At 35.9% G+C, this 26,132-nt stretch overlaps 1 protein-coding gene and 1 non-coding gene across 4 annotated transcripts in view; both read left to right on the plus strand.

The window, feature by feature from the left end:
- Positions 1–26,132, plus strand: part of GLS (glutaminase) — a 77,440-nt gene that overhangs the window by 31,246 nt on the left and 20,062 nt on the right. For 2 of the 3 annotated variants that reach the window (XM_056111953.1, XM_056111955.1), the window contains 7 exons: positions 3,040–3,072; positions 3,154–3,212; positions 6,471–6,537; positions 7,019–7,069; positions 10,947–11,123; positions 13,527–13,658; positions 15,489–15,581. In XM_056111953.1, the coding sequence (XP_055967928.1) occupies positions 3,040–3,072; positions 3,154–3,212; positions 6,471–6,537; positions 7,019–7,069; positions 10,947–11,123; positions 13,527–13,658; positions 15,489–15,581 (612 nt within the window). Of the gene's footprint in view, positions 1–3,039; positions 3,073–3,153; positions 3,213–6,470; positions 6,538–7,018; positions 7,070–10,946; positions 11,124–13,526; positions 13,659–15,488; positions 15,582–16,775; positions 19,289–26,132 lie in introns of those variants that run through there. The other variant, XM_056111954.1, reaches the window with a different exon arrangement.
- On the plus strand, positions 12,784–12,917 carry LOC130021201 (small nucleolar RNA SNORA31). The gene has a single exon (XR_008792104.1). It is a non-coding gene; the product is annotated as a small nucleolar RNA SNORA31 (small nucleolar RNA).

Raw genomic sequence — 26,132 nt, forward strand, 5'->3', positions numbered from 1 at the left:
ATAAAATGTGTTACACAGCTTCTGGTTATGAAAACCTCTTGGACACCGTTTCAAAATACTGGAGTTCGTTTTAGCACTAAGGATGTTCTAAATCACTGTGAAGCATGGGAACAAATCCTCTTATATTAAATTGTTTCCATTTCTTTGGGTCCAACAAAATGGAAAGGAGGACCTGATCAAATAGCTATCTTTAATAAGACCTAAGAGCATGATGTATAGTCTTTTGATAGTTTGCTCTGTGACTTTTATATATAATGAGGCAGATGTGTAACAAACTAAATGATATTGTTACTACCTTTACCAGCAGGATTTCCCAAGTCATCTCTAAAAATTTAAGAATTGCTAATTCGCACAATATAAATATCCACTAATGTTTGAACTTTCTGCTTTAAAATGCAATAGATTAAAAATTTTGTTGTTTTTTGGGGCTACATCCAACAGTGCTCAGAGTTTCTCCTCAGGCTCTGCACTCAGGAATCACTACTAGTGGGTTCCTTGGGACCTCATGGGATGCTGGGAATCAAACCCCAGTTGGCTTCGTGCAAGGGAGGTGCCTTACCTGCTGTGCATGTTTCAGCCCCTAATTTAAAAATCTAACTGGAAAGACAATATTACAAAGGAATAGTTTTGTAAATGAGTTTAGGACATTATTAGAAAAATAAACTTTTTTCCTTTAACTTACTACTGTGAAAAATTTCAAACATGTATAAAATAAACCCAGCAGTAGCAGCAGTCACCATGCACTCGTTCTTCTGCTTCAGTGTTTATCTATTCCCTTACCCCTCTGTAGCCCACTACTGGTTAATGATTTTTATGTTTTTTCCCCTCACTTTCTGTTTTGTGTGTAGGTGGGGGGGGATGCAGATGGAAGCTAGGGAGGGTTGTTGGGCCACATCCAACTGTGCTTAGTATTTTCTTCTGGCTCTTCTGTCAGGGATCACTCTTGGTGGGGGTTGTGGGACCGTATCAAGTGCCAGGGATTGAACCACAGTAGAACATGGGCAAGGCAAGCATTTTACCTCCTATCTTATGTCTCCAGTCCCTGTGTTTTTACCTTTTAAATTTTTTTCTTCCCTTTAGTTTATTTTGTGTGTTTATATATATTTTTTCCTATTAGCTTTGCAAGTAAATTTAAATTCTAGCCTTTCAAGAATTAAAATAGCATGAATTTTTATAAGATACCCTTCATCACTGAGATACATGAAATCTTTTCATGGGGCAAATATATGTTACTAGCCAAATGCTATTACCAGGATAGATAATATGATTCATTTGGGAAAGTCTGGGAATTTAATGTAGCCAGATACCTTATTTTGCCTGTTTACATAATTTTCCTAGGACATTCAAGAAGCTCAACTCAAAATGTGATAGAACGATAGGCATTCCTAGATATTTTGTTTTCTTTCAAAACAGCTTAGAAGCAAAGCTTGGACTTAACTATAAAGTAGAACATGTGACCATTAAAACAGTCCTTTTTATTTTTTAAACATGACAGACACTTAAGGAGATTTTGTATTTTTTGTAAGACACAGCTTAAGTCTGAGAATGAAAGATAACTTGTTTCATATTACATTGCTTAATTGTATAATCAGTAATTTTCCATGTGACATCCCAATGCAAATGCTGACATCCTTTTCCAAGAGTTTGTTTTTGTGCTTTTTCAAAGGTTAAAAAGGCTTTTGTGGTTTAAATGTTGTTACATATTTTACAGCATTAGGATCTATGGATATTTTGACAACTGCAACAGTTCAATGAAGTTGGTAATTTCTTCTTTTAATTATTTTTCATTGAACAGCTTTGGAGTTACATTTCTACATTATAATTTCTGGTGTACTATAAGGAAAGAAAAATTAAATATGCCAATGGATGCTGCTAGAGGAAATAGGGATTGCAATATGGCTATAGCTAAATTATTGCTGGTTAAGTTTTGTTCATACCTAATTTTAATGAAATAGTTTAGTATTCTTTCCAGCTACTGATTGCACATCCTTTCTCAGACAAATGATCTGTAAATGTCACAGATTATCAGCCACATCCTAATCCACATGTATAGTGGAGAATTGAACCTGGCTTTATTCAGTTTCTTAATACTCCGGTATAGGTCCCCCCCCCTCCCATAATAAAATTTTAGAGTGTAATGATTTGGAAGTTGTAAGGGTAAAGTTTAAAATAATTGTTTTTGAAACTCTAGTTGTCAAATTATTTTAAACCTGTTTTTAAATTTTGAGATGTATTGTTTCTATTGGGTGCATATCACCAATTAATACGTTTGATTTCAGATCTACAGCTTACTGCTTTGTAAACTTCGCCGAGGTAAAATGAAACCATTTGGCTACTTAAACTGATCTACGTTACATAGGTTTTCCTATTGACATTTGCAGTAGCTAACATGTCAGAAATAGTGATGAAACAATACATCTTCCATACTCTGAATTGGCATAATGCTAAGTACAAATGTAGCTAGTTCAAGTATTATTAACAATAGATAGTAAAGAACATTTTCTCTACAATAGTAAAATGTATCCAGAATGCATATACTAGAATTAAGATTAGTTTTAAACATAACTCATTTTTCTAACTCTAATACTGCCTTGGGGTTATTTTAAAAATATAGATTGTTCATAATTGAAAACCATAATTTATATTTAATTTTTCTAAGGGTATAACTTTATTTTAAGTTTCTTAAAGTATGAAGTGAAATAACTTGCATTCTAAGATATTTTGTGTTGTCATGAAAGATAAGGGGATTTAGGGTAACTTGTATTTAAATTTCTATAATGTTGGGTTGGGCAAAAGATTATACTTAAAATAAAGCATTCCCTTTGTAATTCAGATCCATCTCAGCATATGAGTGTTTAATGAAAGACAATGTAAAAGCATTTATGTAAATATTGCTCTAGAAATACCTCCTAGTATTTAAAAGTACTAATGTGCAGCTCATTATTATGATAGCATCTTGAAATTTTATTATCATATTCACTTAAAACTTGACTGTGGTGGTACTTATACTAATACATTTATGTCTCATTTTTTTTGCAGCAAGGAGTAAATAATGCTGAAAAATTTGACTATGTAAGTGCATTATAGAATTCAATTTTCATGTTACAGTTTTTTTATTTTGGATTACTAATACTTTATCACTTTACTTTATAGGTGATGCAGTTTTTGAATAAGATGGCTGGTAATGAATATGTTGGATTCAGTAATGCCACGTGAGTTTTCATTTGTGATGTTTTTGTAATCAGATAACCATCATTAAAGTAATATTTAAAGTCTATATAGCCCGAACACAATGACCACTCAAAACTTCTATTGCAAACTACAACACCCTAAAGAAAAGAGTGAGCAAAAGGGAATTCTCTGCCACAGAAGGAGGGTCGGGTGGGGGGGATGGGGTGTGGGGGTGGGAGGGCTACTGGGATCATTGGTGGTGGAGAATGGGCACTGGTGGAGGGATGGGTATTCATTTTTATCATTGTATAACTGAAACCCAAGCAGAAAGTTTGTAAGTCTACAACTGTACCTCATGGTGTTTCACTAATTAAAAAAAAAAAAATCTATAAGATGAGATAGACAAAAAAAAAAGTAATATTTAAAGTCTAGACTATGTTGTATTTCAAGTGGATGTGTATGTGTGCATGTATGCACTCATATTGACTTACTGTTTATCAGAATATTGTATTCTTCCTTTTGGTCCTAGAACTTACATCAGTGAGTAATAATTACTTAAAATTTGGTCATGACATGAATGATCCCAGAGAGGAAATATTTAGACATAATAGATAGTGTGGCACTGAGCGTTAATTTAGTATGTTTTCCCTAAGAATAAGGACATTTTCCTACCTAAGCACAATACCATCAACACAAAATTAAACACTCTGTAAAATGTCCTGAACTGTCTCCCGCTTGCCTTGTCTTTTATAGCCCCTTTTGTTCAGGAATAATTTATGTGTTGTTTGTTATGTCTTTTATAATATAGTTTCCTTGCCTGAGCTTAGACCGTTTGATGTGGTAGAATATATATCTAACATGCTCAAGACCTGAGTGGTCTCTGGCACCCCATCTACCTGCCACTCTGAGTACCCTTTTGTTGGGTTAGCATTGTCCCCAAGGAGCAATGTCATTGGCCTGAGCAGAGAGCTATTGATCACCCCCCATCATTCCCCCACCCCCCACCCTATCCCCCACCTCCACTGCCAGACCAAAAATCCTTGGTAGTGACTGCTTCCTGCCCAAGCTTTACAGGAGATGCCCCCTACAACAATCTCTTTAGGTAGTATCCCTTAACAACATTTATTCATTAGCTTGTGTGTTTTCCCGGAAGCTTCTCATCAGTGCCATTTTGCCTCTTCTATGCTTTCATATTAACCATGTTTTAATGAATTTACATGATCTTTCTGTGCATCATCACTGTTAGATTTACCTCCTTATACTTTGTTAGTCTTCTTTCAGTTCTTCCTGTATTCCTGCTGTTTTCCTGCTTGCTCTTTTGCCAGCGGCTGTCTGGACACTTGTAATTGATGTTATATGTACCACAAATAAATACTATCAAACTTACTCTATTTCGTTCCAAACTGTTCTTTTTTCTAGGGATCGCTATTTTAGTTGGTCTGGCCATTCTTTTAGTAGCACTGTAGCACTGTCTTCCTGTTGTTCATCGATTTGCTTGAGTGAACCCAGTGACATTGTGAGACTTGTTGTTACTGTTTATGATATATCGAATATGTCACCGGGAGCTTGCTAGGCTTTGCCGTGTGGGCAAGATACTCTCAGTAGCTTGCCAGACTCTCTGAGAGGGACGGAGGAATCGAACCCAGGTTGTCCCTGTTGGCAGCATGTAAGGCAAACATCCTACCTTCTGTGCTATCGCTCCAGCCCATTCTTTTAGTATGCTATATAAAAAAGTTCAGGTTCTTTGTCAGACCTAACCTTATATCTCTTCTTACCTCAGATTGAAAGATTTATCCAATGGATATGTTGAATCATACCTCATACCTTACCTTTTTTTTTTTGCTTTTGGGGTCACACATGGTGATGCTCAGGGGTTACTCCTATCTCTGCACTCAGGAATTACTCCTGGCTGTTCTTGGAGTATCATTTGGGTTGCCAGGGATCAAACCCGGGTCAGCACCATGCAGAAAAAATTTCCAACCTGCTGTATTATTGCTCTTGCCTCTTCCCTTTTATTTCTATTACTGTAACTTTGGGCTGGAGCTATAGCACAGTGGATAGGGTGTTTGCCTTGCATGCGGCTGACCCGGTTTCGATTCCTCTGTCCCCCTGGGAGAGCCCAGCAAGCAACCGAGAGTATCCCACCCACATGGCAGGGCCTGGCAAGCTTCCCGTGGTGTATTCGATATGCCAAAAACAGTAACAAGTTTCACAATGGAGATGTTACTGGTGCCCGCTTGAGCAAATTGATGAACAATGAGAGGACAATGCTACAGTGCAGTGCTACTGTTACCTAAGTACAGGAGACATCTGCATCTGTTATTGCAGTAGTCTCTGAAGGCTGTTTGTGTGTGTGTGTGTGTGTGTGTGTGTGTGTGTGCATGTGTATGTATACACATACACAATCATTTTTTCCCCCTTCTAAACTGATATCAGAGTTATCCTTCTAAAGTATAATTCTGGTAGGGTAACTTGTTTGTAAGGCTCTAGGGTTTCATTTTCTTTTTTTTTTTTTTGCTTTTTGGGTCACATCCAGTGATGCACAGGGCTAAATCCTGGCTCTGCACTCAGGAATTACTCCTGGCGGTGCTTGGGGGACCATATGGGATGCTGGGAATCGAACCCCAATCGGCCACGTGCAAGACAAACGCCCTACCTGCTGTGCTATTGCTCCATCCCCTATAAAATTTCATTTTATAGGCAACCAGGAGACATTACATTTTAGTATCTGGATAATTTGCTCCCAAACTCCATTATTACTGTTTCCCAGTCTTTGTGAATCTTGTTTCCATGATATATTAGAGTATTTGTCATTCTTAGATGGTGCCCTGTCTTTTATACTTTTATAATTTTGTTCGTGCTGCATGGAATTTGCTTCCTCCTAAGCTTCACCTTTGAAATTTGCCAGTCCTCTCAGTGCTGAAAGATTCATTTCATTGGTTCCACTTTCTAAACTTCTTATGAATTTCCCCAATTGAAACGACAGGGGGTTTTTTGTACTTTTTGGAGAACCATGTGATACCACAATTTTTCAGCTAATATTAGAATATTTTATAATTTCAAAATTGCTTCCTTATTCATAAAATGTGAAGACTAGAATGAATCAAGTGCCTTTCAGTTCTTTTACAGGGGAGAAATTAAGGCTGAAAGAATGATCACTTCAGTGACTCATCCAGGACTTGTCAGTAGATAGACTACTGACAACTGAAACCTGGCAATTTTGCTTTTGAGTATTTTTTCTACTGTATTTTGTGATAAAAGTGTATAGAAAGTAAATAGCAATTTGTTTTTTCTTTTAGGTTTCAGTCGGAAAGAGAAAGTGGAGATCGAAATTTTGCTATAGGATATTACTTAAAAGAAAAAAAGGTTTTTAAATTTTGTTTCTATTTCAAATTCTTTCATGGAATGAAATATGTGAAAATGAATGCTGAGAACTCAGCTGCTAAGCAGCTACTCCTATTTGATATATAGAAATTTAAAAAACTTGACAGTGCTAAAAGTGTTATTAAGACAGTTTGTATCATGCAGCGTTCAATTCAAATGACTAATGAATTAATTAGATTCATTTAATTTTCTAAAGTATAATGGCTGCTAATCATTGCACTTGAGTTTTTAAATGATTGATTCTACAAATTGTTTTATGAATTAAGAATTAGTATATTGTCAGCTAAACTAACATTTAGACACCTATATATTAAAATTTTATTTTTATATTTTGTATTTATACCTTTTATAGATGTATGCTATTCCCAGTGAAACATCTCTGTATATTAATTAAAATTTTATGTGTTTACAAACACATTTTTTTTTGATCTATGTTTTTAATAATCTTTCTGGTTTTTTTCAGTGTTTTCCAGAAGGCACAGACATGGTTGGTATATTAGACTTCTATTTTCAGGTAATTTACTTTATAGAATATAATTTTGTATATAAATGTGCATATCATATGTTGCAGACTTATAACTGTATCTGAAATCTTGTCTCTAGACTGATATAAAATAAATTTTTTCTTGACCTTAATTTTCCGTTGTCTTTATGAGAAATAGTCGTGAACATAGCTCCTAAAAAAGTCCTTGCTTCTGATTCAAACAGTGAAAATATTTTTTCTACAAAACATTAGATTATTTTGTTTTGGGGACACATTTGGCAGTTCTCAGGGCTTAGCGATCACAGATCCTAGTTCTTTGCTTGGAGATCACACCTGGCAAGGTGTAGGTGGGGTGCTGGAGGTTGAAATTCAGTCATCCGCATACGTGGCAAGCCTCCTGCACTCCCTACTATTTACTGCTCCAGCCCTACAAAAAAGATTAGAATTAAGAAGTATTAAAAATAATGTAGTGTCCCAGAAGTTAATTTTTCTTATAAACGGAACTGTTTTCTTAGCTTTTAAAGTTGAATTCTAGAATGTCTTATGATAAATTTTCTCCTAACATAGCTAATTCTATGAAGGATGAGAACTGTTTCTGCAATTTCTGTGGTATAAAAGTCGTCTTAAGATAAGAAAGCCTACTTGGGGCTGAGCAACAGCACAGCTGGTAGGGCCTTTTCTTGCATGTGTATGACCCAATTTCAATTTGTCACATTCCATAGGGTTTCCCAAGCACTGCCATGATTAATTCTTGAGTACAGATTCAGGAGTAGTAACCCCTGAGCATCACCAGGTGTGTGGGGCCCAAAAACAAAAACAAATTTTTTAAAAAATACATAGCCGGGGGCTGGAGCAATAGCACAGTGGGTAGGGCGTTTGCCTTGCACGCAGCCAACCCAGGTTTGAATCCCAATCCCAGCATCCCATATGGTCCCCTGAGCACCACCAGGGATGATTCCTGAGCACAGAGCCAGGAGTAACCCCTGTGCATCGCCAGGTGTGACCCAAAAAGAAAAAAAAATATATATAGATAGCCTTCTTGACCATCCCTCTTGTCGCCCTATATTTTCAGTTCAATTTATTCTTACAGAGTATAAAGTTGTGGGCTAGAGCAATAGCACAGCGGGTAGGGCGTTTGCCTTGCACGCGGCCAACCTGGTCGGCCCAGGTTCGATTCTTCCGCCCCTCTCAGAGAGCCTGGCGAGCTACCAAGAGTATCTTGCCCACATGGCAAAGCTGGCAAGCTACTCGTGGCGTGTTTGATATGCCAAACACAGTAACAAGTGTCACAATGGAGATGTTACTGGGCCTGCTCGAGCAAATTGATGAACTATGGGAGGACAGAGTATAAAGTTAATTGCAACAAGTTAATGTTTATGGCTAGTTTACATTTGCCTGCCTTCTATCTATCTATCTATCTATCTATCTATCTATCTATCTATCTATCTATCTATGGATCACACTCCGAGGTGCTCAGGGTCTTGCTCTGCAGTCAGAATTACTCAGGTTTGTGTTTGGTACCATATGGGATGCTGGAGATTGAATCCTGGTCACCTGGTGAACTGTCTGACCTCATGCCTGTCCTGTCTTTTAGAGGTGCACCAGTTTTATGTCTTCAGTAATAAAAATATATATGGGGACTGGTAATTGAAGTAGGGTTTTTTTGTTGTTGTTGTTGTTAACTTTGTCCTGTGGTTTTGTTTCTGGGTCACACCCAGCTGTTCTCAGGGCTTACTTACTCCTGGATCACATCTATATCATATATTCAGCTCAACCCTTTATTGCATTGAATATAATGTGTGAATTTTATTTGAAAGTACATGTTATGCGAAATATAGTGTAGTATTTTACCTAAAAGTCAATTTATTTTCTAGTTCATGTGAATTTCTTCACGTTTCCTTTCCCCCATCCCCATCTTGTTGAATACCTATTTAACTGTGGCTACTAGTTAAAAGTTAAATTTAACAGTTTATTTTTAAATTGCTAGATAACTTTAGTTAATCTGAAGTTATCTATACTTCAGGGCAAAAATTAAAAGACATTCATATAAAGCCTTCCTATTTTGGAGAATGGTTACATCTAACTGAACATCCCATCCATCAGAGTATCAAGAAACTACTCTTATGATCAAGATTCCAATTAGTACCAACTAAATTTGAAATGATTATTGGACTTTTTTTTTATGAAAGGCTTTTTATGATCAGATCAATTTTAGGTCTTTGCAGTCTGGACAATATAAGTAGATTCTGTAGGGTCTGTTTTTTTGGGGTTTTTTTTTTTTTTTTTTTGCTTTTTGGGTGACACCTGGCGTTGTGCAGGGGTTACTCCTGGCTCATGAACTCAGGAATTACTCCTGGCGGTGCTCAGGGGACCATATAGGATGCTGGGAATCGAACCCGGATTGGCTGCATGCAAGGCAAACACCCTACCCACTGTGCTGTTGCTCCAGCCCTAGCCTCTGTAGTTCTTAAAAAGAAAAAGTTTAAGGTACAAGTAAAAGTCAAAAGTTGTTTTCAAAGGCTTGGAGGGATAGCACAGTGGCTAGGGTGTTTGCCTTGCACATGCCAACCCAGCTTCGATTCCTGGCATCCCATATGGTCCCCTGAGCACCACCAGGAGTAATTCCTGAGTGCAGAGCCAGGAGTAACCCCTGTGCATTGCCGGGTGTGACCCAAAAAGGGAAAAAAAAAAAGTTGTTTTTAATAAACTTCCTTTAGAAAGAATACACTTGTAGAATCCAAATCCTTTTTAGATTTGGAAGTATTAGGGTAGTTAACCCAACCTTTTTTTGTATTTCCTGCTTCCCTTCAATTCTTATTGTAAATAAAATATGTAATTACAAAATGTCTATTGGTTAATATGTATACAACTTTATGATGAACAATTCTCTAATAAAAAAATTTAAATAGTGTAAAAATATCATCATACAGTTGATTTAGTGGAGCGATAGCACAGCGGGTAGGGCGTTGGCCTTACACGCGGCCAACATGGCCGACCCGAGTTCGATTCCTCCGCCCCTCTCGGAGAGCCCGGCAAGCTACCGAGAGTATTGGATATGCCAGACACAGTAACAACAAAGTCTCCAATGGAGACGTTACTGGGCCCGCTCGAGCAAATCGACGATCAACGGGAGGGCCTTTACCTTACCTTACCTTTTTATAAATTAATCATCATGTATCCAGTCAAATATTTGAATGTAAACAAATGGGCTAAAAACTTAGATTTTGTGGGACTGGAGCAATAGCACAGTGGGTAGGGCATTTGCCTTGCACGTGGCCGACTGGGTTCAATTCCCAGCATCCTCTATTGTCCCCTGGAACTAGGAGTAACCCCTGTGCATTGTAGATGTGACCCAAAAAGAAAAAAAAAAGAAAAATTTACATTTTGGTTTAGACACAGGGAGCTATGTTCGATTTCTCCACCCCTCTTAGAGAGCCCGGCAAGTTACTGAGAGTATCTCACCCGCACAGCAAAGCCTGGCAAGCTACCTGTGACGTATTCAATATGCCAAACACAGTAACAACAAGTCTCATGACAGAGACGTTACTGGGCCCCCTCGAGCAAATTGATGAACACTGGGAGGACTATGACTGTGACAGGGAGCTATACTGAGAATAATTTTAGAGTTTTCTTGCTGTAGTACTTCACATGTTATCATATGATGATGCTGAGCTTTGTTCCAGGTGAACTGTCAGACGGTTTAGAACTTGTTTCTTAATTATTTCTCATAGAGATGTTATGATAATACTGACATGGATGGTGCTATATTAAAATAATCCTTTTTTAGGCTTTCTGATTTTATGGAATACTAGATAAAATAGGTTTAAAAAATTTTTTTATACTTATTAAATCTAAACACAGTGAGCCAGAATTTTCTCAATTGTTTCGTTTTGTTTTTTCCTGTTAGCTATGCTCCATTGAAGTAACTTGTGAATCAGCCAGTGTAATGGCTGCAACACTGGCTAATGGTGGTTTCTGCCCAATTACTGGTGAAAGAGTACTGAGTCCTGAAGCTGTTCGAAATACACTAAGTTTGATGCATTCCTGTGGCATGTATGATTTCTCAGGGCAGTTTGCTTTCCATGTAAGTAACTGTGTAATCTTTTTTTCTGGCAAAAAAACAGTCTGGACTGGTTCTTCTGAAAAATGCAATTGGAACATTGCCTATAAAGCTATACATAATTTTTGAGAGAGAGGCTTGTTTTAAAGGTTAATTTGTTACAGAATTGTTTAAGAAATAGAGTTAAGTAGTCTAAGATGTTCTTAAAAAATTTAATTTCTAGAGCCATGTCACTTCTACTTACGCATTTCGATGCATATTGTGCTTAATACAGATGTCATTACTTTTAGTGTTAGTGTTTAGAATTAATAGTTATTATTTACCTCTAAAATTCCTTAAGTTCAGAGAGATCAAATGCATAATTGATGTTTAACAGCTTGGATTACAGCCATAGGTGGCTTAAAGGCTTAAAGTATATTAAAATTAAAGCTGACAAATTCTACTTCTTTGATTTTTTATATTTCCTATATACAGTCTATGTGACTTATTCTGCCTGTGTTGAGTTATAAGGTTCTAACGTACTGTTTTTAATTTTAAAAGAGGTATATTTAACAGTACCAATCACTCTAACCTCTACTGTAGTAATTTTCAAATATGACAAATATTAACTTCACCTCAGATAGGGCTGGAGCGATAGCACAGTGGTAGGGTGTTTGCCTTGCTTGTGGCCAGCCTGGCCAAGCCAGGTTTGATTCCTCCGCCTCTCTCGGAGAGCCCAGCAAACTACCGAGAGTATCTCACCCGCACGGCAAGGCCTGGCAAGCTACCCCTGACTATGCCAAACACAGTAACAACAAGTCATAATGGAGACGTTACTGGGCCCGCGCAAGCAAATTCACAAACAATGGGAGGACAGTGCAGTGCTTCATTAACTTCACTTATGTGTGAACCTACTTACGTCAGTCTTAATTCAGTCTGTAATGAGTATTCTGTTTTTGTGTGTGTTTGCTTTGGGGCCACATCTTGACCCTGGCTCCTAGCTCTGCATTCTGGGATCACTCCTGGTGAGTGGGCTAGGAAGAGAGGGTGACCGTGTGGAGTGCCCAGGATTGAATCTGGGTCAGCCATATGCAAGCCCAGAGCCCTACCTATTGTACTGTCTTTCTGGTCCTGTAGTGAGGATTCTTATAATCGCAGTGTCATCAGATTACACCAAAATTTTAAAAATCTTTTTTGATAGATTTTCTGACTTATAAACTATTACTCTGCAGTTCATTTGAGTTATGATGCAAACAAGGAGTGTCTATTGATTATTGTGACTTTTAAAAAGTCTTTAAAAGCTCTCTCTTGGCCCCCCCCCCCTTTTTTTTTTTGGTTGAGAAAGCTGGGGTGATTACTCTTTAGTTTCCTACAGTCTAGATTTTGCATATTAGACCCATTTGGTTGTTCTTTTTGTTTTCTAATAAGATCAGCAGATCTCATTCTTGTGATTTTGTTTTTTGTTTGCTTTGTTTTATTCAGCGTATTTTCTTCTTAAGACTTACTTAAATGCCTGAAATAAGTAATGAACACTGCATAGGTGATATCTTTTATTATCAGGATCAGGTTTTACATAATGTAAACGTAAGGACTTTGAATAGGATTGGTTTGAATTCTCACCCTGTCTTCTTGTTTCTGAGATGTTCTCTGATAGTATGCCAAATAAAATTATATATTTACTACTGCTTTAATTAAAAAAAAATGTATGCATCTATTTGACAGACCTCTAGCAGTTGCTTAATCTGCTGCCAAGGTTTCCACTATGGATGCAAGAAAAAAGTCCTCGCGCTTTCTGCCTGTCTGATTGTGGCAGCTCAGATTGAATGGGGGAGTACAGGACAAGAAAAGATGTTTTATTTGAAAATAACTTACTACTAAAACATTTGTGGTTATTCTAATAATTAGAAATATCATAAAATACCATAAAATGAAAACATACGTAGTGCCACAATACAGATGTACCAAGTCTAACCTGATTCCTTCAAGTGTATCTTCATTTTTAAAATATTTTTAAATGTAGCTTATTTTATGTGACTTGATGTGTTATAAGTATAATAATATTACATATTTTACCATATGTTACCATATTTAAAATTTACTAGAATTTTTAGTTGGTTTTTTTTTTTTTTTTTTTTTTTTTTTTTTTTTTTTTTTTTTTTGCTTTTTGAGTCACACCTGGTGATGCACAGGGTTTACTCCTGGTTATGTACTCAGGAATTACTTCTGGCGGTGCTCAGGGGACCATCTGGGATGCTGGGAATCGAACCTGGTCGGCTGCATGCAAGGCAAACGCCCTACCCGCTGTGCTATTGCTCCAGCCCCGTTAAATTTACTAGAATTGTTAAAGTTACCCTTATTTTTCAAACCAATACCTTTTTTGTTGGTATTGGTATAACATTTTCTTTCTTTAAAATTTTAACATGAATGTTCCTTTTGAAAAATTCTCAGGTTGGTCTTCCTGCAAAATCCGGAGTTGCTGGGGGAATTCTTTTGGTTGTCCCCAATGTCATGGGCATGATGTGCTGGTCTCCTCCTCTGGACAAAATGGGCAATAGTGTTAAAGGAATTCACTTCTGTCATGTAAGCATATTTTTTTTGTAAAAATTTTATTAAAATGCCGTTATTTACAACATTATTCATAGTTGGGCTTTAGACATACTCTGTTCTAGCACCAACCCCACATGATCTTCATCCTTCCACCAGGGTTCCCAGGTTCCCTCCTACCTATCTGTCTTCTGATAGGCACAATTTTAAGATTGGTTGTTAAAAGTTTAGATCGCTTTTTTTCAGTGTTGTTGACTCTGTGTGTAAGCATATTTTCTTAATGAAAATTATCATGAGATGCTAAGCCATCATCCAATCCTTGTGGGATATTTTGTTTTTACTCTTTTTGCAGTATATTAGTTGTAGGGATTTTTCTTATCTCCTGATCACCAAGTAGCTGTACAGTTTGGTACTCAATACGTAATTTGAAGGTGGGGGTGCTGATGGATATGGGAGATCAAAGGTTTATGGAGGATATACCTCACATGAACATCTCCAAGCACTGCAAGGGTGTACCTGGTAACCCTAACCAGTGCTTATTGCCATATTCAAGCATGGAACTCTTCCCTTGCTCTCCAGGAGAGTCTCCCTGGTCCTCTGATCACTGCTTGGGAACATTCAAAGAAAACTGTTCAGCTAAATAGCTCCCATATAATCATTCTTACAGAAAATTACACTTGTTTGATACTTATATATTTATATTTTCTCAGTTGCAGTTTGTGAGTTTCTAAAAGCTCTGCAAATGATATAAACAGAAAAGTATTCCTAAGCCAACATAAGATTAAAATAGTTTGTGTCTTTGGTTTGTTTTGGGGGTCATACTCAAAAGGTGCTTATGGCTTACTCTTGGCTCTGCTGAGTAATCACTTCTGGCATTATTCGAGGGGAACTTACGGGCTGCTGGGGATCAAGCCCAGGTTTTCAGTGTACAGGAACCCTACTCACTGTACTGTCTGGCACCTTATTTGTGTCATCTTTAATTTTCCCAAGGAGTTTATAAGCTACTTGTTTTGCTTTGTTGTTTCAGAAAATTAAGTTATCTAAATTTTATATTACTTTTGACTAGTTCAATATTTTATGTTTTTACTCAAATCTTTGCTGCTTGTTGGGGGAAGAGAGTTTATGCAGAAGGTAGATTATACCTGGGTCTGATTTCCTGCATCCCTTATGACCCCCCAAACACCATCGGTGGTGGTCCCTGACCACTGTTAGGAGTAAGCCCTTATATAAGCACCACTGAATGTTATCTCAAGTAAAAAAAATCTGATTTTTTTAAAATAAGAAAATGTTAAATTGTCTATAGATTATCATCTATTATAAGAATATTTGTTCTTTTGTGGTACTTAATTGGTATCCCTCTCAGAGAGCCTGGCAAACTACCCAGAGTATCCCACCCACACGGCAGAGCCTGCCAAGCTCCTTATGGCTTATTCGATATGCCAGAAACAGTAACAATAACGAGTCTCATTCCCCTGACCCTGAAAGAGCCTCCAAAAAGGCACTCCTGGGAAGGACAAGTAAGGAGAGACTGCTAAAATCTCAGGGCTGGGATGAATGGAGACATTACTGGCGCCCGCTCACTCAAATCGATGAACAACGGGATGACAGTGATATAGTGATACTTAATTGGTATATAATAGAATTGTTTCTCGTAGCAATAAATTTAAAAGAAAATGAAAGTTAAACACTTGGGTTAAGCCCTATCTTGACTTATTCTGATTTTGGTTCTTGAGGTACTAAGCTGTTTTATTTATATGCAGTGAGTTCATATGTAGTAAAGTTGGATTCATAAGTATAACTTGCTGAAATACGAAAGAACAGTAGTCAGTGAATATCCAATTTCTTATACCTGTTGTTTATTTACAGGATCTTGTATCTCTCTGTAATTTTCATAACTATGATAATTTGAGACACTTTGCAAAAAAACTTGATCCTCGAAGAGAAGGTGGTGATCAAAGGGTAAGCAAAATATTTATTTAGATGATTATGCAATATTTTTTTAAGTGACAGAAAGTGAGATTCACTTGTTGAAGTAAAATTTAGATTATTAGTGACCTCATGTCTTCGCTTATCAGAAATGTTTGTGAATGAATTGTTGACATTTTCATCCTGGACCAGTATTACATATAATTTGTAAAATATTGTTTCTTTTAAATTGATTAGCATGGCTGCAGCATTCCCATTTACCCAGTTTTCTGCCATTTTTTAGCAATGTTCATAAAGATTCTGTTAAAGTAAGCATATTGGACAATGCTAATAGCTATAATAAGAAAACTTTGTTTTCACTTTTAGCTTTTGTTCAGCTAAAACCTTGAATTTTATTACATGAAGAATTTGTAGATAGAAAGGGGATTTATAATATTTATTGATGTTACAAATCCTTGTAAGTTTTTAAACCACTGTCGATGAAATATTTTTCTATGAAAAGTATTTAGTGCAATTTTCCTTACCATAATACCATATAATTTATCATTCCACTTTTTTTATTGCATATATAAATACCCTTTTAAAATAATATTAAGAAGATGACTTAAATTGCAGTAATTTTTATTTACCTTTTTTTAACTGAACTGAATTCACCCTATTAAGTTTCTATTAAATTCCTTATATCCCATATGGGAAATGCTAATAGTAAAATGGCCTAATTATACCTAAAGCTAATATGAAGCACATAGAAGTTGAAAGTGGCTTTTAATATATAATGTCCCATCATTATGTTTGTGGTTTTTGTTTTTGTTTTTTTTTGTTTTTTTTTTTCCTTTTTGGGTCACACCCGGCGATGCACAGGGCTAAATCCTGGCTCTGCACTCAGGAATTACTCCTGGTGGTGCTCAGGGGACCATATGGGATGCTGGGAATCGAACCTGGGTTGACTGCGTGCAAGGCAAACACCCTCTCTGCTGTGCTATCACTCCAGCCCGCCATCATTAGTTTTAATCAGATTAACTTTTGGTAATATTATGAGACTCATGCAAACTATACATAATAAAAACTTTCATGAGAATCAACTTGAGTAACAGCAAAACATCAAATGGTGGTGGGTGAAAATGTTAACAAATTTCAATAACATTCATTGAAAAATACCATTTTATAGCTTGGACCTTTCTTCACTCAAGTGCACTAATAAATTATGTATGTTGCTTGAACAACTAGCATTCCTTTGGACCATTGGACTATGAAAGTCTCCAACAAGAACTTGCTTTAAAAGAGACAGTATGGAAAAAAGTTTCACCTGAGTCAAATGAGGACATCTCTACAACTGTAGTATATAGAATGGAAAGTCTGGGAGAGAAAAGCTAAAGAAATGGGTTCTAGTTTCAGAATGTTCTTCATTTAATGCTTCAGACATCTTCATTTTTTTTTTTTGCATACTTTAAATATTTATTTGAGCTTTTTGTGTTTTTTTAACCTTGGGTGCTAGAACCATAAAGCTTTTTTCTTTTAGTCTTTGTATAAAGATACTAGGTTGAAAAGTGGATTTATTAGTCTTTATAAGAAAGATTTATAAGTAAATAAAGCAGACTTGCTTTATTAAACAAAAAGGGAAAAATTCTTTTAAATTTTTATGATGTATAAAAAATTGTAAGCATACAGCCAGATATTTCCATTTTAAAATAGTATCAGAAAGTTGTAATTAGTTCTGAAAACCCAGATCTTAAACCAGTTTTGTTGCATTTTGTTTTTAAAATTTACATGATTTTGTAGCATATTAGAAAGTTATAGTATGCTGAATATAAAAAGGCAAAATAATGAATCACAAAGTATTACAGCTTCTTATAAAATTCAAGTAAGTTTACATTTTATGCCATTTTGGTGATTGACTTTAAATTTTTTAAACTTTCATTTCAGATTTTATTAACTACTTTAAAATCTGACTTGCCTTTGATTTTTAATTTTGCAACTTCTATGCTCTCTCAAAATTCTCATGTACAGGAGTGTGTTATGTTATGTCAGCCAAAGAATTTCAGATGTAAGATAATGACATCTTTCACTGTTGAAATAGCTATAATGGTTACTCAGAAGTGACAGTGACTGTCTAAAGTAAAATGTTTACCTTAACAATTATATTTTCATATTATCCACGTAACCTTTTCTGTTACATTTAAGTATGAATGGTGAATTTTGGGGGTTTTTTGCTTTTAATTTTTTTTTCTACAGTTTCACAATTGCTAATGAACCTTCTAAGATACATTACACTATTATATAGAATTTGTTCTATTAAACTCTTAGAGTCCTTAGGGAATGAATTCGATCATAAGGTAGTAAGTATTCTAAAATATTTCTTAGAACCGGATCCTTTTCTTCGGTTATAAAAATATATATTAAGAGTCAGAACCTCTTTTTACAACTGTAGGTTCTACACTACTTGATTTCAAGTTATTCAGTGTTTAAAGTCTGTCTTGACAAAGTATTTGTAAGATTTTGTAGAACCTATTCACACCTTTTCCTTCCTCCATATACCACTCGGCTCTCCCCACCCATTTCAACCCCTAGCCCCATTCCCTACAGTTTCTTCTAGATTGGTAGGCTTTTTTGTTTTTAATAATTAGAGGGACAGGGATAAGCTTTATAGTGTTTGATAGTTTCTTAACATAATGGCTTGTGTATAGAAGGATAAAACCTTCAAAAGTACACATAGTCTAGAAAGAAAAGAAGGTGGTTAGTTTAAATTACAATTAAAATCTTGATGTTTGGAAATTTTTTAAAGAAAAGTAGAAGTTTTTTGGGCTAATTTAAATATTAAACTTACATGGCATGTTAATTTTAGAGATTTTTTTCAACTATTTTATTGTTACTTGAATGTTCCTCTTTTGTACAGATATGTATCCTAACTGGATGCTTCAGGTTTGATGTATTACAGGAGACATAGTATGTGGAATGTCTCATCTCTGCCACAACTTTGAATAGTGTTATTTGTGTTAGTTTCACCAAAGCCATTTGTAGTATGGGAATCTGAATGCCTTAACTGATAATTTTTATATAATACCCTTAATTCCCCATCTTCGGCTATAAATTTTTACATTTTGCCATTTGGTTTGGAGGTTGATTTTAGTTCACAAAATTAAAATGTGATACTTCATACTGTGTCCTTATTTGTATGGATTTCAAAATTGGTAATATATGGCATGTTGATAAGCCTTAAGTTCACTCTTATCAACCATATTTAACAGATTATTTATTGTTTATGAACTTTTTCTAAGGGATTAACACTGAGAAGTTTTTGTGGGAAGGTATAAATGGAAAAAGAAGGAAAATGCTGTGAATGGGCCCCACATTTTAATAAAAAAAAAAAGGAAAGTCATTGCCAGATTTAAAGGGCATTGTTTTTGTTCCTTTAGAATTTTTGGCACTTTTTAAATAAAGTTCTTGAAAAGTACCCAGTAGTATTTGATTTAATGTTTCTCACCATTACTGATTCTTGATATTCAAGCATTTAGAAGTTAGCATATTTGTTTTTCATTTTTTCATCATTAACATTTCATTTGAAATGCATATTCTTTCTGAAATATTTTATTTTAGCATAAATGTTGTGCATTTTATCTTAGTGTTTGGATTAAAACATTTATGTTATTTAGCTTTCATTTGCTATGTATATTTAATAATGTATCTTTTATTTTGCAGTATGCATACTTTTTGTATTGTACAATAAATTTATTTTAAGCTGATTTTATTGTTTTTTTTTTAATGACAGGAACTCAAAAACAATTGGGATATTCATTTACAAAAAAGTTATTTATTAAAGTTATGCTTTTCTATTTTTTATTCTGAGTCTGCTGTGGAGAAAAACCTCAGCTACTCAAAGGAACTTAATTTGGTTCTTTCTTTCAATTTAGTGTAGTGTTGGTGAGGTTTTGTCGGGCGGGGGGACATTTTCCTATTGGTTGTAGTAGAATTTGAATAAAGATTATCTTCCAGTATATTTTGTTGTTTTTTCCATTTGACAGTTTTTAAAAAAATCATTATTACCCTATTTGCAGCTTCTTTCTGCTTTTGGGGGAAAAATTTTACTGATGTTACTTAACTGTATAACTACCCATTGTTTAAAGAGTAGGAAAAACATTTTGTTGAATCATATAAAGACTGTTACAATATTACTCGTGGACAGAACAGTCTCAGTGGGATTTATGTTGACTGAGAAGACTAGTAGAAATTCACCATAACTCCTTTTTTCAAGGAATTGTAAGTTGCAGAAGAAACCAAATGTATGTCCAGAGCAAGGTTCAAAATAAGAGATTTTCTGCTTTGGTCCTTGTATCCATATATAGGTCAAATACAGTATTTAAATTTTTTTGTTCTATTAAATTTTATATTCAGAGAGTCTATTCCAAATAATATTGCATAACTTTTTAAACAAGTTTAAACATATACTATTTTCAATAGATTTCTTTCCATGTGCCAAGAGATTTTTGGGGAGTAAATTGGGAGTTCTGTTGTATTGCTTGCTATGAATAAAATATAGATACAAATATTAATTTGCACTTAAAGATTTGGGGGTTTTGTTTATTCATTTTTTTATTGTTAATGCTTTCTTTTTTCTTTTAGATAATGAAAGGGTCTATATGTATGGCATATTCCCTTAACTAGTAATAATAATTTGCTTATGTGTAGGCACATAAGCACATAGCCAGATATCGCAATATCTGTACAGTTTAGTTCTACCAAGCTATTCCCTAGAACAAGCAATTTCTAAAGCTGCTGCAACCAGCAACATCATAAAGTCCTTACACTAGAAGTGCAAGATACAATAAACAATATTTTACAGCGCTGGAGTGATAGTTCAGCGGGTAGGGCATTTGCCTTGCATGCAGCAGACCTGGGTTTGATCTCTGGCATCCCATATGGTTCCTGGAGCACTTCCAGGTGTGATTCCTGAATGCGAACCAGGAGTAACCCCTGAGCATCACCCAAAAAGCAAAAAAAAAAAAAAAAAAAAAAAAAAAGTGTTACAACACTGAGCCATAATATATCACAGTTCTCTCAGCTCAAGGTTGATTATAGTTACATACATAGCTTCTAGGTTTATAAGTGATTTTATTGAATTTGAATCATAGGGAGAGGTGACTTGTCATTGGTGATCTTGATATGACAATATAAGGTTTCATAGCTACGTGTATATATGTGGAAAATACCACTGTTACATACTGATATGTGTTTGTACAGTCATTATTTGATATCTGCCATGGTTTGGTATGAGAAATTCCCACAGATAACAAAATCTGCAAAACAAAAATCGAGTTCTTTTTATAACATGGCAATGTACTTACCCACAATCAAGTGATTATTAGTCATTTTGTTACCTCTAATGCCAGATACATTATAAATGTACACTTAGGGAACAATAACAAGATATATTCTGCACATGCTGAGTTTATAGCAGCAGTCGTTTTACATAGTAGATATTTTCAGTTCCCTGTGGGGTTGAGCAAAGATGTGGAATCTGATAAGTGGTTTGTTGATCTTCCTGTTTCAAGCTTTGTCATACAAGAATTTCTAATACTTATGTTGCCCCAGAATTTATAAGGTAAAATATTTTGCTCAGTGTAAAGGTTATAGTTTTATTGTTGCAGTTATTCAATCAATACCATTGCTAAGTGAGTAACAGTATTGGTGAACAAAAGAAATGGCAAAAACATCAAATTTCATATGAAGTTTTATTCTAAAGCAGTTCCCAAGAATTTTCTTTTTGTTTTGATTTCATTTTGTTTTTGTTTTGGCACCACACCCAGCGGTGTTTAAGGCTCTGTACTCAGGAATCAGTCCTGGCAGTGCTTGAACCCTTAGAGGGTGCCAGAAATTTAACCTGGGTCAGCCTCATGCAAGACACACATCCTACCTGCTGTACCATCTCTCCACCTCAAGTTTTCAAAATATTTTTTTATGGAAGGATCATATTTAACTTAATTTTCTTATGGAAAGATTACATTTCCATAAATATGACTCAATATTTTCTCTAAGAAAGATTTATCTATAGTTTTGTTTTGTTCATTGTACATTGTTTTAAAGAATATAATTTACTGTTTATCTTTCAAAATGCTCTTCATTTCCTGGTGCCTTAAATACTGTAACACACTTGAGGGGCAGTGTGGTTGGCTTCCTATTAATGCTTAGGAGGCCTGAGGGCTACTTCCAATAATAACTTGACTTAGTAGTTGGGTGCTAGGGCCCTAGGATGCAGAGCTGTTATGACCCTGCTGTGACAGGGCCTCCTGGGGATATACCCAGCAACATCAGGGGGCCGTATGGTGCAGTCATGTTCTCCATCCCCATCTCCTGACTATCTCCCTTACCCTGGAATGTATTATTATAAAGTGGCACGATTTCTGTTTTACAGCTACTCCATTTTCTATTGAATGAATACCCAGCTTTATGTGTGTGTGTGTGTATATATATGTATATATATATATATATTTAAGTAAAAAGTAAAAGTAAAGGCCCTCCCATTGATCATCGATTTGCTCGAGCGGGCCCAGTAACGTCTCCATTGGAGACTTTGTTGTTACTGTGTTTGGCATATCGAATACGTCACAGGGAGCTTGCCAGGCTCTGCCATGAGGGTGAGATACTCTCGGTAGCTTGCCGGGCTCTCCGAGAGGGGCGGAGGAATCGAACTCGGGTCGGCCATGTTGGCTGCGTGCAAGGCAAACGCCCTGCCACTGTACTATCGCATCATACGTATATATATATATATATATAAACAAAATAATGAGTGTATGAAAACCCAAAGCCCCATGTAGAAGAGGCAGTTAAAAGTTTATTTTGGTGCATCCTCAGATATTTACTTTTCAGATAGACATTAGTCCATTTTCTGTCATGGTGTTTGAATGCAAATTTCTATGTGATCACATTCAGACATAACAAATTTAACCACTTATTTCAAGTTATAACACAGTTAAAACATTCTTTTTATCTTGAAAACTGAATCCTGTTACCTCAGATGACAGTCTATCACAAGGCCTAGCTGTTGAAAGGCTTAGCTGAAATAAATCACATTTTTGTTCTCATGTTGCATGTCTGATAATGATTTTTATATAATGAATAAAAGTATCTGCCCAGTAATTTTACTGAGAACTTATTTGAAATTTCAGTTCATATTCTGTAAGTAGCTGAAGCATTTGCTTAGGTTTTCAGTTTGGGGTGCTGGGAATTGAACCTGGGTTGGCCACATGCAAGGCAAGTGCTGTATATGCTGTACTGTCTCTCTCCACACCACCCAACTTTTCTTTTTTTAAATGGGCTATATTTCATAATTTGCTAGGAGAGACCACAAATTATAACTTGTTTTGCCAATATACAATTGGTAGTGGAAATGAGCATTTATTAAAACAAGTTAATTGTATTATCTGATAATTTCAAATTTCTCGGAAAATGGATTTTAATTTCTAGATTTGCTTACTGCTGATATTTTCAAGTCATTATTGCTGATCTGTGCCAATTTTAAGTTTTAAAAAATATTTTTGTTTTTTCTTTTTGGGTCACACCCAGTGACATTCAGTGGTTACTCCTGCACTGAGTGCTCTGCACTCAGGAATCACTCCTGGTGGTGCTCAAGACACCATATGGGATGCTGGGGATCAAACTTGCTTGCAAGGCAAGCATCCTATCCGCTGTATAATCTCTAAAAATCTTAAATGTGGAGCTGGAGAGCTAGTGTAGCAGGTAAGGCACTTGCCTTGTTTGTAGCCAATCTGGTTCTGTGTCTGGCAATGGGACTTGCCAATAATGAGCCCTGAGCTCCACCAGGCATGAGTCAAACAAAACAAAATGTGAAAGTCTTAACTTTTTTCCCAATATAATAGGACTCATTGTTTATAATTTTGCATCTGTCACTCTGGGTCTATGCACAAAGTTTATAATTTAAACAAAGCAGTAACAAACTTTGAATTGAGATGAAAATGTTATCTTTTTCATATAATAAATGATCTTTAATAACATCTGTTGAAATTACAATGATTTTGTTAAGATTCTTTGGTGACTAATATATTAAATCATGTCTTTTAATCATATCAATAAAATTCTACCTTAATGGCTTTTATTTTTACCTGAAAGAAAAAAATTAGAGAATGGCTTTTAAGTTGTGCGATCGCTGGGGCGGGCAGACACATAAAAGTGTTTAAACTAGAACATAGTATTAACTAGGATTTAGATTATGTATGACATTTTTCTTTTTTGCCTGTATGAGCAACAAAGAAAAATCTGCTGTTTTAAGTGAAGTAATAAAAATCGAATTTTTTTTTCTGTCTCTGTTGTGCAATTTTATTTTCCACCATCTTTGCCATAGAATCAGCACTGTTTATTTGGTGTCCTTTACATGTTTTGCTTTAGTGTATTTGTTTTGTGTTTAGGAACTCATGGAGAACTGCTTTTATACTCTCATCATGTGTTTTGTAGTTTTCCTTTGCAAAATACTTTATTCAGTGCCATTGTGAGACCTCAAAACTTGTATTTAAGTATTTGGGATTTGGGGCTAGAGAGATAGTAGTTAGGGCTTGGCAAAAAGCTGACTTGGGTTGATCCCTGGTGCCTTATATGGTCCCCTAGCATTGCCAAGGCTTATTCCTGACTGCAGAGCCTGGAGTAAGTCCTAAACACAGCTGGTGTGGCCCCAGTCCCTGCTACCCCAAATTAGGATCTGGAGCAGGGTGGGGGTCATGTCATACACCTCACCTTGTTTCTTTCCCAGCACCATGTATTCCCCACTTAGCTTTATAGCTGGGGAGGTGACCCTGAAGATTGTTGGCACTGCATCCATAGGCTATCAGATTAAGCCATTAGGTCCAATCGGCTATTTTATCAGCAGAGATTAGCCCCTGTGCCCAGAGCTTTGCTTTGGAATCCCCCCTCTGCACATCCCACCCCTATAAAAATGTTTTGAATCCTCTATACAAACTGCATTTGTTTATATTTTGCACAATGTGATTTACAGTACTATTAATGATAGGATTTCATATACATATATGTGTGTGTGTGTTTACATATATGTAACACACTAGTGTTCCAGCACTACACTCTCCACCATAGTGTCCTGTGAAGTGTCCTGTGTCCTTGTCCTAAAACCATCCCTTCCACCATGGTAAACTCAGTTCTGTAGAGCATTTCTTAGGCATATCTTTGGCCATTTATTATTTTCCTTCTGTGTTTCTTTGTATCCCACATATAAGAGGTAATTCTGTATCCCTCTCCTGATTTCACTCACCATGAAACTCCAGATCATTCACATAGCAACAAATTTCCTGATTTCAACTTTTATAGGTTAATAGTTTTCAATGTGTTTATATACCAGTTTATTTAATAATGCTTCTGTGAATAGTAGGGCATTGAGCGTAGAAACAAATGACTTTCTGAATTCTAAGAAGTGGAATTGCTGAATAGTTCAGAAACACAGTTCTTAAGTTCTTGAGAAGTGTCCATATTGTTTTCCAAAAAGGTTGAACAGTTGATTGAATCAATTGATATTCCCTTCAGCAGCAGATGACACTCCTTTCCCACCACATTCCTCTTCCCTCTGGTAGAGTGGTTTTGTTCTGTGTGATGCATACCAGTCTCAGTTGTGAGAATTTTGCTTTGCATTTCTCTGATAGGAATACAGAACACTTTTTCATATGCCTACTCGCCTTTTGTAACAGTATCAGAAAAGTTTCTGTTCATTTTTTTTTCTCATTCTTTGATGGAGCTCATTTCTTTTTTCATGTTAAGTTTCACTCTGTTCAGGTTCTGCATAGATCAAAACTTTGTTTACCTAATGCCTTTTGGTATAGCATATTGGACAGTTGACCTCGAATCTGAATAGTTGGCTGAGTGGATGTACCATACCCATCTTGACCTAAATTTTGTTTTTTGCCATAAATTCCACGTGAATTTTGTTACATTTAGGAACAAAGCATCTGTGGGTTCAGTGACTAAAGTTACCCTTCTTCGAGGTCAAGTATGAGTGAAAATTTTGGGCTCACACTGAGCTTTTACTCTTGATAACATGTTTTGCTCAGATATCACTTCTGGCAGGATTTGGGGATACTATGGATTGAACCTCTGTCAGTTGTAGGCAAAGCAAGAGCCTTACCTGCTGTTCATTATTTCCAGCCCCCTTAACAATCTTAACCATACATACCTAAAATTATTGGTACTGGAAAACGGAAAAGAATATCTCATCCTTACCTAGTGTCTGTGTCCAAAAAGTAGATTCTTTGCCTGTCCCTGCCATGTGAATCTTAGCAGTGCACAGAACTAGAACACGATCAGTCCTTAATGGTAGATGGCCTAATCATAGAAGACTTGTGGTTTTCTGTAGATTGTCCATTTTGCCTTGAGTCACAAATTTCAGCCAGCTCTAGCAAGTCATGTACAGTACACCCACAGAAATCTAACAACATCAAAATTAAGAAAACATGGCTTTTAGGACTATTGGCTTTTAGGATCAAACTTAATGTAATGTCAACTATCAGTGTAAAAAAGTTTTGAGAACGTTTTTATCCCTTGAAAGCCTGAGTGTAGGTACTGTTACTACCTCCACCA

This window comes from Sorex fumeus, unplaced genomic scaffold, assembly GCF_029834395.1.
Source record: "Sorex fumeus unplaced genomic scaffold, SorFum_2.1 ptg000014l, whole genome shotgun sequence".
NCBI classification, from domain to species: Eukaryota; Metazoa; Chordata; class Mammalia; order Eulipotyphla; family Soricidae; genus Sorex; species Sorex fumeus.